At 56.1% G+C, this 12,678-nt stretch overlaps 1 protein-coding gene and 1 non-coding gene across 2 annotated transcripts in view; one reads left to right on the top strand and one right to left on the bottom strand.

Moving 5' to 3' along the window:
- Positions 1-309: 309 nt before the first annotated feature.
- The window catches only part of TRMT61A (tRNA methyltransferase 61A), a 28,843-nt gene continuing 16,474 nt past the window's right edge, over positions 310-12,678 (bottom strand). The window contains exons 3-4 of the mRNA XM_029072039.2: positions 10,440-10,706; positions 310-1,145 (exon numbers count right to left, since the gene is read on the bottom strand). Of these exons, the coding sequence (XP_028927872.1) occupies positions 832-1,145; positions 10,440-10,706 (581 nt within the window). The 3' untranslated portion in view covers positions 310-831. The remainder of the gene's footprint in view (positions 1,146-10,439; positions 10,707-12,678) is intronic.
- Positions 11,541-11,678, top strand: LOC114817069. Its single transcript, XR_003764921.1, has one exon. It is a non-coding gene; the product is annotated as a small nucleolar RNA SNORA7 (small nucleolar RNA).

Genomic DNA, 12,678 nt, shown 5'->3' with positions numbered 1-12,678 from the left:
GTGGCTACAGCCCGGGCCTGGGTGGCCGAAGGACCTGTGCTCTAATCCCGGTCCTTCTACTTGCCTGCTGCGTGACCTTGGGGAAGTCACTTCACTTCTCTGTGCCTCAGCTCCTTCATCTTTAAAATGGGGATTAAGATTGTGAGCCCCTGTGGGACAGGGACTGTGTCCAACCTGATTACCTTTTATCTGCCCCAGTATTCAGAACAGTGCCCGGCACATAGTAAGCACTTACCAAATACCATTAAAAAAAAAACCACCCCGCTCGCCGAAGGCTTCATAACTCCAGACACACAGGCAGCACACAAATTTCTCACTCAGTAATCGCGAATTTAATCTGGCCCCCTAAAATGCCCCAGAGTACTAAACCACCTGTCGGGGTGGGGACGGCACCTAAAAACACCTGACGCTCACACTTAGCATCCACGGGGTCTCTCTGGGAGGGCTCCATGAGGAAAGACACCAGCCCCTAAGAGGAGGAACCCAAGTGACCCTGGTTCTCCACTTAAACAGTTCGAGGAGAGGAAACGACGGGAAGATGTGGCCCATCTCGGGGCTTTATTTCCTCCTCCTCCCTAACCCCCCCAGCCGGCAGCAGATCGCGGACTTTGGAGGAGAACTCCTCTCCGGCAGCCAGGCGGCCCGAGCGCCCTCAACGTCCCAGCGTCAGGGTCGCGCGGGTGTGTTATTTAAACAGTGTCTCTCCCGGCTCCGCTTGACTATATATGGCGTTGTCTGACGAGGAGGGAACATTGAGAGAGTTCCGCTCCTTCTCAACCTCCTCCTCACCGTCCTCCTCCTCCTCCCTCCGCCCGGACCGCCCCGTGGCTGTTAAAATAAGCTTTTGGTGGCGAACGTGAGGTAGCCGGTGTGCCCCACCATCTCCTTGAGCGGCACCCCGCTTTTAAACTGGGCCATCCCCGGGGGCGGGGGTCCGGAATCCGCGGCCACGTCCGAGGGGGCGTCCGCCGCGTCGGCCGTGGCCCCCTTGCCCAGGTCGGGGAGGGGCAGGTTGACGGTCCTGACGTTGTATGCCTGCAGCAGGATCTCGAGCGTGTGCACCTCGGTGAAGCCGTGCTCCTCCAGTGCGCGGCAGGTCCTCTGCACTTGCTCGATGCACGGAGAGAAGGAGCAGAGGCGGCCCCCTGCGGCGACAGACATGGGGAGGGGGCAAGGTGGAGTCGGGGTGGGGGGAGGTCGGGGACGGGGGCAAGAAAACACGTGTCACAAATCGATCTCGTACGACGCCTTCCGATGCCTCGAACCCAGCCCCCTCTGAGCGGATGCCAAGAGAAGACAGCCAAGAAATAAACTTGTTCAGCCCCGGACTCGCCCCCCGAGACCGCCCCCTCCACAACTCAACCACACACACGCACGCACACACACACACATACACACACACACACACAGAGCTGGGATTGCTTTGCAGTGTACGAAAGTGATCATCTTCCCCAGCTGGGAAATCCTTTCCCAAGCTCCACTTGGGCCCCGGATGTGGGGAAATCGAGGTCATAAGATCCATCGATTGGGGAGACTCCTGCCTCCGATACCCTTGGGCAGGTGGAATTCCTCTGGGAAAAAAATGCCGGGATGCAGGGAGCCCCCCCACCCCTCCCACCCTCAAGCAACGTGTGGTGCTCCGCTGCTGAGAGGCTCCAGGTTCCCCCCTCCCCCACCATGCCCAAAGACAAAGACCCAGTGCCCGATTTAGCCTAAGATTGAGACATTTTCCTCCAGAGGGGCCCTCTTCCTCCCCACCCCCTTGCCTCCTTCCCTCCTCCTCCTTGTCCCTTCCTTTACTGGGATGGAACGTCAGCCGAGAGTGAAGCCCGGACGAGCCAGAGAGGGAGGCGTCCGCTCTTGCTGGCTTTCCTCGGGAGGCAGCCCCGATGCCCAAAGACCCCCGTGGGCCTCTAGAGGGACGGTGCCGGGCGCGGTGAACCCTGCGACTCTCAAATGGATGGAGAAAAGCATTCTCCCGGGGCGGGCTGCCGAGGAAAAGGGTCGGCTCCCCTTTCCTCGCCTCCGACGCCCACCCACACCCACCTTCCTTCCTCCCCTCCCCATCCTGGCAGGTGCAAACCCTCGACTTCCACTATGCCAATGTCACCCCTGCCAAGGCTGGTCGGGCCCGGTGCGGATTTACTCCGCAAAGCCCCCAGCTCCCTCCCCGGGGGCCCGGAATTAGACAGGGACATCTCCGTCTCCAGCATCATGTGAGCGCGGGGTGGGGAAGGGCGAGGTGATGTAACATCCCCGCAGTGTACGCAGGACCAGGTGGCGGGGGGCAGAGGGGGACGGAGGGGGAGGGAGCCAACGAGCGATTACAGCATCGCGGCTCGGCGGCCGGGAGCTCTGCGCATTCCTCCCCTCCCCTGCCGGAGCCGGAACCGAGCCGGGCAAGATGGGGCACCTTCTCGGGGACGGAGCCGGGAGGAGGGAGTTGGCGGCTTCGGGATAATGGCTCTATCTGTGAAGAAATTTGCTACATGCCAAGGACTCTGCTAAACACTGGGGCAGATAAAACATGATCGGTTTGAACACGGTCCCTTGTCTTACAGGGGGCTCACAGTCCAAGCGTCAGATAGGTCCGTCAGAGCCAATGAAACGTCCGTGACTCATCATAAAGATCGGCTAGATGCTGCCCCAGGTAGCCACTGGCTTATAATAATAATAATTTTTAAAAAACCCAAAATGGGGGTAATTGTTAAGTACTTACTATGCAAGCATTTTACTAAGCACTGGGGAGGCCCAAGATAATCAGGACAGATTCAGTCTCTGTCCCACACAGGGCTGGCTCACAGTCTTAAGTGGGATCAAGAACGGGCACGACATCCCCATCTGACAGTTAAGGAAACTGAGGCATAGAGCAGTTACATGACTCACCCAAGGTCACACACACAGGATTAGAACCCAGGATCTCTGGCTCCCAGACCCATGCTCTTTCCACAAGGCGAAGCTGCTTCGATGACAACGGGTGAGACCAACCGCCTCTGAAAGTGACAGAGGGTCGAACGCCTGACTGGGCAGGGACGGTCCCATCCCCCTCCCCCGAGAAAGGGTGGCTTTGCCCTCAACCCTGTTTCAGCCAGGCGGGAGGGGAGGGAGAGGTCAAATGATTTTGAATACCCTCCCTAGAACCTTCTTTATCTTTCAACTTTGGAATTAGATAAGAATTAGATAAGAAAGCTGTCTAGGGCCTGCGTTTCATAATAAATCAAATAATCCCTTGACTTTGAAATGCTGGGTAATCTGCCCTGCCTGGTTAACTAATTATTTGATTGCTATCTAATTGTTCTCACGCATGGGAGGGAGCCAAGGCCCACCAGGGACCCACCAGGCCAGGGACAGAGAGAAAAGTCTGTCCTGCTCTTGCCCCTCGGGGATACCACCCACCTCACCCACCCCCAGTCCCGGATCTCCCACCTCCACGGGAGAGATTACTAAGGGTCAGGAAGGCCGAACAGCCGGGACCTGATATTTCCGTTCAATCGTTGAACTTGGCCTTTATGTTCCTCGCAAAATGACACTGGCCTGGAAGCAGTGACTGCAAGTGGCAAGTCCCAACCTGTCTTATGGACGCTCCTGGAGCCGCTGGCAGGACGTGGGGCCTAGGGCCGGTGGGGGAGCCCGGTGGGAGTCGCTCAAAGGGACCCCGGATAACGGAGACGTGGGATGGGGACCCGGAGGGGTCGGCGGGGGTTTCGGAACTAGCCTAAAGGTCATCTCACAATGAACTCGTTGTCTCGGCGGGGGCCAGAGGCAAAACCCGCATATCACCACGAGGCCGCTCCGGGGGAGGGTTTAATAATGAAGTAGGCACGGAACCGTCTTGCTGTGGTCAGGCTTTTGTCATGAAACCCAAATCGGTCACCCCCAAGTTCGGGCTGGGACCTAACCATCTGATGGAACAGATGGGTCTTCCCCCTGCCTCGTCTCCCAGCCCCCCGACCCCGCTGTGGGTGTGGGTGACGGGTGACCCCAGGAGAGGCAGGGGTTACAAGTCCCATCCTGGAAGGTGGAATAGGGGGTGGTCCTGGAGCCACCACTGCGCTAGTCCCAGCTCATCTCCGCGGGCTGTGGGGTCTCCACGGGCGTCCAGATCAGCCTGGGGTGCTAGACCGGCCCGTCTGCCCCCTATATCCTCGGACACTCCTCGAGCCTGGCCCTGCTCCTGCCCAACCCAAGCCCCTCCTCTGGCAGGCTCAAGTTACTCTGCGCTCGTGGTGGGCAGGGAAAGTGTTTATTGTTATTTTGTCCTCTCCCAAGCGCTTAGTACAGTCCTCTGCACACAGTAAGCGCTCAATAAATACAGCTGAATGAACGAACTCCAAACCTGAAGCTGTAGGGCCATGGTCTTCCCGGGAGGGCAGGGGTAGGGGAGAGCTCCCAAGTGGGAACCAAAAGGATCCCATTTGATCATCTCTCTGAGGCTTTGGGTGCGAAGGGAGGGTGGTGGGTTAGGGATGGGGAGGGCTCTCCCTCCCCCCACCCAATATCAAAACATGCCAGCTCCAGGGCCAACCCATCTCTGGCTTTCTTCCTTGAAAACCCACACAAAGCGCCTGCCAGTGAGTTTGCTCAGCAAGAGTCAGATAGCACTGGTTTGATACTGTAATTGTGTGTGATTAAGCCCGCTCACGTTGAGGAGCTGTGTGAGCAAGGCTGGTGGGGGGTGGGAGGGTGGAGGCGGGTGGGGGGGGAGCTTCTGCTAGCAGAGAGGGAGTCTAGGGAGGGCCGGGGTCGAAAGGAAAGGATTTGGACCTCGGATCCGGCCGCTTCCTTTGCCCCCTACCTCCTCCCCGCCCAGCAGCCGAATTGGAACGGTCCAGGAAGGCCCGTGGCTTCGGGGAGGGGAGAGAAGGGAGGCGAGGCAGACCAGAAAATTAAGCAAGAACTCCTGGGGAGGGGTCATGGAGCCCGGGGCCTGGGAATCAGAAGGGCCTGGGTTCTAATCCCATCTTCGTCCTTGTCTGTTGTGTGACCTTGGGCAAGTCACTTCATTTCTCTGGGCCTCATCTGCAAAATGGGGATTAAGACTGTGAGCCCTGTGTGGGAAGCAACTGTGTCTAATATGATTAGCGTGTATCTTCCTCAAGGCTCAGAATAGTGCACGGCACATAGAAAGTGCCTAACAAAAACCATTTGGAAAAAAAAAAAAAGGGAGGGGGAGGGAGAGAGACTCTGGTTAGAAGGGGGTCTTTACGTTAAGTTACGCAGAAACCACTTGGAAGCTATCCGAAGTAGGGGGTTCCTGTTTTGCAAAGAAATTGGTAATAAAGGGGTTGATTCCCTGACTCTTCCTTTCTCTTGCCCAGGCCCCTAATGACCCAAAGCAGAAAATGGGAGCCTTAAGACGTTGGGCACCTCTCCCGAAGGAAGCCCGGCCCCTGGAGAACTTGCATTTGGCACAGCCGGGCACTCCTGGGCTTGGGGACTAAGCTCCCGGGGTAAAGCGGAGGAGAAACCCACCTGTCCTGGAGCGGAGGAGCCCGCACACATTCACGGGGGAAGCTTGGGTCTCTCCTGTGCAGGTTGGGGTTGGTGGGTTTTCTGCCTGAGCGCCCCCTCCCCCCACACCCGTCATCTCTTTGACACCCACCTCAGCCTCACAGCACGTTTGGACATATCCCAATGGTTTACTATTTCCGCAACCTGTAAATCATTTTAATGCCTGTCTTTCCTGGGGGACTGAAAGCTCCTTGTGGGCAGGGATTCTGTTGTCCTGTACTTCCTCCATCACTTTGTACAGTGCTCTACACACAGTAAGTGCTCAATAAACTCCACTGATTGATCGGCTCCCCTTTCTTCCTCCCCTCCTTCCCTCCCTCGGCCCCTCCTCCCTCCCCCCCCATCCCAACCCCGGCTCTGTAAAAAAGGGAAAACTATCAATCACTCGGGTTAACCGTCCAAGTCCTGGTGCGTTGAGGGCTTTGGCCTGGGATTATGGAGCAGCCTGGCCCCTCTTCTCTCTCCCTCCCTCTCTGGAAGGGCAGGTGACAACCGGCTCAGCCAGGCCCGGGGAGCGGTGGGAATGGGGGGTGTCGACACGGAGCCTGCGCCGGGGCCGGTGCCTAGCACAGCCCGGCCCGGGGGTGGAGCGAGGGGAGGACCGGGCGACGGGGACGACGGGCACTGCAGACGTCCCCCTGCCCCTCCAGATGGGAGACGTTGGCTTAGGGGAGCAGCTCAAGGGGGCACCCACAGAGGGGCTGTGAAGGTGTTAAGCCCAGCAGAGGGCCACCCCTCTCTGGGTCTCCCCACCACACTGCCCTGCAGATGCCCACAGCTCCAGGACCCGGGGCTGTCCTCCTTTCGAATTGGATCCAATCCCGGTTCTCCCTCCTACTTGGACTCTGTGCCCCACGTGGGACCTGATCATCTTTTATCTACCCTAAGGCTTTAGTAACAATAATCATAATTAATAACCGTGGTATTTGTTAAGCACTTACTATGTGCCGGGCACTGTATTAAGCGCTGGGGTGGATATCAGCAGATCGGGTTGGACACATTCTTGTCCCACATGGGGCTCATAATCTTAATCCCCATTTTACAGGTGAGGTAACTGAGGCACAAAAGTAAAGTGACTTGCCCAAGATCAAACAGCACACAGTGGCAGAGCTGGGATTAGAACCCAGGTCCTTCTGCTTCCCATGCCTGTGCTCTATCTACTAGGCCATGCTGCTTCTCTACTATTAATACTAATAATAATAACAGTAATTGTGGTATTTAAGTGCTTACTATGTGCCACGCACTGTACTGATCGCTGGGATAGACACAAGATCATCAGGTCCCACATGGGGCTCACAGTCTAAGTAGGAGGGTGAACATGCATTTAAATCCCCATTTTCCAGATGAGGGAACTGAGGCACAGAGAAGCTAAGTGATTTGCCCAAGGTGACACAGCAGATGAGTGGTGGTTCTGGGATTGCAACCCAGCTCTTCTAACTGGCCCGTGCTCTTTCCACTAGGCCATGCCGTTTCTCAGTGCTTGGCACACAGAAAGCGCATAACAAATACCGCAGTTATCATTATGATTCCACATCGTGCCACTAAGCATCCCCTGGGCATGATGGGCCATCCTCAGCAGTGCCTGGTAACTTGTGCTTACTCCAGTGTTGAACACAGTGCTTGGCACATAGTAAGCCCTTGACAGATGCTATAGTTTGTGTTCTTCCACCTATTTCTATTGGAAAAGACAAGCCCTCAAGCCCATCCCAAGGCTACTCGGCCTCTTCTCCCCCCCAAACCTCCCAACACCCAGGAATGCCCTTCAGGACCAGCCCTGGGACTCGGGAAAAACGGGAAAAAGTGGCCCTACTCCACCACTCAGGTCTTCTGCAACCAAGCAATGTCCGCTTCAGACCCTCCCTTATCAAAGTGGGAAAATAAAAACCCAGAGAGAGGCCAATTTCTACTCCAAACCATGGAAGTTGGTCCCGGCCACTTCCGGTTGGTTTGGCTCTGGATGGCTCCAAGGCGGCACTGCTTTCCGCCTTTCCCATGCCCCTCCCTCTAGGGTCACCTCGCCTGGGGATTTGAAAAGAATATCGAGAACTGGGCCCAGCTACCAGGAAGGGAAAGCAGAGGGAGAACAGGCTGGCTGAGAAGCAGCGTGGCTCAGTGGGTAGAGCATGGGCTAGGAGTCGGAAGGACCTGGGTTCTAATCCCGGTCCCTCTACTTGTCTGCTGGGTAAGTCACTTCATTTCTCTGGGCCTCGGTTACCTCATTTGTAAAAATGGGGATTGAGAATGAGTCCCATGTGGGACACGGACTGTGTCCAACCTGATTAGCTTATAACTACCCCAGTGCTCAGTACAGTACCTGACTTATAGTAAACGCTTAACAAATAACCCCCACGCGCACACAAACACAAAGAAAGGGCCAATGACATATGGATAATTTAGTACAACTCGCCTGGATCATCTAAGGAGCGGTGAGCTCCGATCGCTTCCACGAAGGGCTTGAGAAAAAGCTTGGGCCCATATGCCGTCCCTGTCAGTCAATCAATCAATGGTACTGCTTGAGCACTTACTATATGCAGAGCACTGTTTTAAGCGCTCGGGAGAGTAGAGTACAAGAAAATCATCAGACACATTCCCTGCCCATAATGAGCTCATAATCTAGCCTCCCACCCTTTTGCCGCAAATGAGGTAACAGGAGGGATTGACGTCAGAATTCATCAATTCTGTGAGAATTGATTATTTAGAACTGTTTAGATTTAGATTTAGAACGGGGCTCGGGGCCAGGGCGGGGAAGAAGAACCAAGCAGCCGCCGCTCGTTCTGCAGAAGGCCCCGACGATAACCGGCGGACAGGTGGGAAAATCCTGACCGAGACTGTCGGGGCACGCCGAGGACTGTCCGGGCACACCGAGGAGGATCGGCTCTGAGAGCCAAGGTCAGGCAGGAGGCGGGCCGGGACAGGAGAGATCAAATCCACGAATCAGCAGATCCGGCAAGGGGAAAGGGAACGATCCAGGGAGCGGCAGAGAGAGCCGCAGTGCAGCAGCGCCCGGCAGCACAGGAGGAGGAGGAGGAGGAAGGGGGGGGCGGGGGAGAAGGCAGAAGAGGCTCCCAGGCCAGCGGAGGCTCTGAACCGCGAGACCGGCCGGCACAAGGGACAGCTGGCCCACCCAGAGCCAAATCCCAGGAGGGGGCCGGAAATCTGAACCGGATCGTCTTGGAGCCACGACCCAGGGCAGGCCCGGGGAGTCCACTGCTGCCTCTTGAGAGGCAGGAACTTTTGAAGCCTGGAAGCCGGCCGACGAAACGTCCCCAGTGGCCCGGCCGCTCTCCCGGGGGGGAGACTGCACCAACGGACCACGATGGGCAACTAATCCCGGCTTCGGCATGTGTTTGCAGTGTGACCTTGAGCGAGTCTTTCCACTTTTTCTGGGCCTCAGTTACTTCATTTGTAAAATGGGGATTCAGAGTGCGCACTCCTCATGGGACAGGGACTGCGTCCATCCTGATTGGCTTGTATCTACCCCAGTGCTTCGAACAGAGTAAGTGCTTTGGCACAAAGTAAGCACTGAACAAGTACCATAATGTCATCATCAGCTGCATTATCAAGGGGAAGGAAATGGATGCCTTTCCAACCAAACCTGCCAGCCCCACCGCCTCCAGGGCAAGGCCAGAAGCTGCGGAGGGGCGAGGGGCTCTCCTGTGGCCAAAAGAGAATTCAACTCCTTGCCTTGGGGCTGCTGACCGGACCCAAACCAAATAAAAAGCCACGATTAAAGTGAACTGAGGTGACATTCTGTTCCAGCTGGGGAGGGGAAGTGTATGCGGTGGGTAGGGGGAAGGGGGTCACTTGCCAACAGGCCCCTTAGGAGCAAACATCCGGTAGCCCCGGAGGCCCAAGGCTTTTCCGACAGGACAACTCCACCCAGGGTGGAAAGGACGCTGGAAACTGCAAGATGAAAAGCCACACACCCTGAACCAAATCCAAAATAAAAGGCCAGGCCCCCGCAGGCCTTAGAAATGTAGCAAAGTTCAGCCTCGTCTAAGCTTAAGAAAAACAAGCAAATAAACAAACAAAAAAGCCGGGTTTCACACCCAACGTCAAAACCCTGGGGTAAACGCCTTTCCCTTGGCCCCGGATCCTGGCGGTTAAAAAGAAACCAGGGACTCACTGGCGTCGTACGGGCCGGAGGAGGCTCGGCTGGAGGATGGATGAGATGTCCCTACCCAGGCCCCTCCAGCCTGGAGAGTCTCCGATTCTAACGTTCCAATAAAAACTCAGAATGTAACCTCCCCTGTCCTCCGTTAACTGTCAGCTCTCTGAGGGCTGGGATTGAGTTTACCGACTGCACGGTACCCAGAGCTTTGTACAGCATTCTGCGGACAATAAATACCACTGACACCGTACCGTTGACTGATTAACTGATGGAGGCAGCCCCCGCCCTCACGAGTTTCTCTGGTGGGAGAGACAGGCAGTCTCCCGCGCCGGGGAGAGAAAAAGCCGAGCCCTCGGCCCCCCCGGCCCAGCCCCATGAATTGAAGGTACAAAACCTTCTGTTACACTGAACCTACATACTCCCACCTCGCAAAATGTCAAAGACAACTTGCTTTTGTCAGGGGTGTTACATCTCTCTCTCTGTCTCTCTCATGCACACACACCCTTCCACACCCAGAGCACCACACTCCCATTAGCAGAGCTGAGAGAGAGCTCATATGATGATGGCTTGAACCCAGTAAAAGCATCAACCCCAAAAGTAGACCCACAACTCTGTGAGGGCTGGGGGGTGTCTGCCTTTTCCCTTTTAAAATCTCTTCTTGCCTCCCCGGGATAGCCGGTGAAGTCCTGTGTCCACCAACCCGATACCCCGGGGGCAGGAGGAGTAATCGAACCCCTGAACCTCAGTCCCGAGACCAGCCGGGCCCATGCCCAAGCAGCCGGGCCCTGCGGGCCCACGCGCCCCGGCGGTCCCCCACCTTCCACTCGCAAGGCTGCGTTGGCGTGGCCGACGGCCTCCCACGGTGAGGGGATGTCCAGAAAGACGGCGTCTGCGGCATGGGTGACGCCGAAGCCGTTCTTGCAGACGTCCTGGTTCCGGACCGTCACCAAGTGGTCCACCTTGTGGGCGCGGAACTCCTCCATGGCCTTCTCGGCCCTTTGCTGGTGGAACTCGACGGTGTACAAGTGCCCCGTGGGGGCGATGGTCCGCAGGAGGGCGTGGGACAGGGAGCCGCTTCCTGTTCCTGGGGACAGTCACGGTGGAAATCGGCATCAACGGCATGGTGGGGCGGGGGGGGGACAGAGACGGGAGTTGAGAGAGAGTAGGGGTGGAGGGTCAGCAGACGTTCTTCTCCTCCCCGCTCCCACGCCCACAGTCTTTTCTTGCCCAATCATCTCCCCACAATGGGGTTGGCTCCATTTTGTTAAGAAGAACGAAAAGAATGGGCAAATTCAGGATGAGTCACTCGTGTTGGGTCACTGGAGGGAGAGGTTGGGGTTGGAGGGGGAAGAGTTAGAGGTGTTGGGTCCCTGGCGGGAGAGCTGAGGATGGAGAGGGGAGAGTTCTGGTTGTTTAGGTGGACACTCGGATCCCTCCAAGAATGATGGTTCCAAACAGGGACTCGACTGTCAATCGTGTCGCAAAGATCTGGCTAATCTTTGATTTTCCTGTGGGGTACTGGGTGAAGTGGGGGTGATATACGAGTAATGTGGGGCTCCTTGAGTTCTCCCCAGGGTGACCCCTGCGAGGATCAGCTCAGTGGGAGGGATGTAAAAAGGAAAAGGAGAGGTGGGATGACCATCCCTTGCAGCGACAAGGGAAAGTGGAGACTCCGATGGCCGGGCTCTCTCAGCTCCTACCCACCCGCTTCCCTTTTGCCTGTCTGCGCTTTCTTCCCACTCTGGCCCAGCTGGTGCTCCTCTTCACAATAACTGCGGTATTTGCTAAGTGCTTACTCCGTGCCAGGCACTGTACTAAGCGCTGAGGTACAAGCTAATCGGGTTGGGCATCAGCTTTCATTCCTGACTCTTCTCACCCCCAAGCTGTTGTGTATGCGTTTCCCCTTAGAAATCCCTCACCCCTCTCAGGGTCGCAACTGGAGAGTTTCCAGTCCTCTACCAGTTTCAGCTACAGGAGGGAGAGTCAAGCAAAGGCCTACCCATTCCATTCCTAGCTTGGCCAGTGGCTAGCGATTGGAAGGCAATCCGCTACAAGTCAAAACTCACTCACCTGGGCAGCAGCGGCATGGAAGACAGTCGAGGGCAGAGACTCGAGTTTACTGCGCGGAAGGCGGCGATGGTAAACCACTGCTGTGTTTTTACCAAGAAAACTCTATGGATACACTATCGGAATGATTGCAGATGGAGAGCGGGGCGTTCTGGGAGAGATGTGTCTATGGCGTCGCTATGGGTCGGACACGACTCGACGGCATAAGGCAACAACAACAACAATGTGAATTCCCTCCCTTAAACTCTGCCAAACCCCATCCATCCCCTCCCTCCAGGCCGCCTAAAAACACCTCCTCCAGGAGGCCTTCCTTGGTAGGCCTGCCCCACCCCCGCACCACTACTCCTCCTGTTCAGACCACTCGCCCCAGTACAAATCAAATGTTAGCTAGCCTCCCCTTCACTAATAATATTCAATAATAATTATGGTACTTGTTAAGCATTTACTATATGCCAAGCACTCTTCTGAGAACTGGGGCAGATACAAGTTAATCAGGTTGGACACAGTCCCTGTCCCACCTGGGGCTCACACTCTTAATTCCCATTTTTGAGAGATGAGGTAACTGAGGCACAGAAAAGTCAGTCAGTTGGTGCACTTATGTCCACTTGTCTTTGCCCACTAGCATGTCGGCCCGTTGAGATCAGGGACGACCTCTTATACTTCTTCTGACTGGCTCCCGGAACCCAGGGCGGCACCTTGCACACAGTAACTCAGAGTATACTAAGTTCAGCCATGACCCGTGTTTCCACTCCGTGTTCTGCTTCGAGTGTGGTTTGGAAACTGGGGACTCTTTGCCCGACAACATGCCGCCGCACCAGCCATGGTGTCAGAAGAGACCGCTTGTGAAAACGCACCACACGTACAACACAGGTTTCCCTGAATGTAGCGCGAGGATACGGCCCGTGCCTCATAGAGGAGATCAGGGTATACGGGGGTAGCACACTGCTCTGCACACAAACGAGAAGGCACTCAATATACCCCTTCACTTC

This window comes from Ornithorhynchus anatinus, chromosome 1 (genome assembly GCF_004115215.2).
Source record: "Ornithorhynchus anatinus isolate Pmale09 chromosome 1, mOrnAna1.pri.v4, whole genome shotgun sequence".
NCBI lineage: Eukaryota > Metazoa > Chordata > Mammalia > Monotremata > Ornithorhynchidae > Ornithorhynchus > Ornithorhynchus anatinus.
This window is presented reverse-complemented; position numbering and strand designations above follow the sequence as displayed.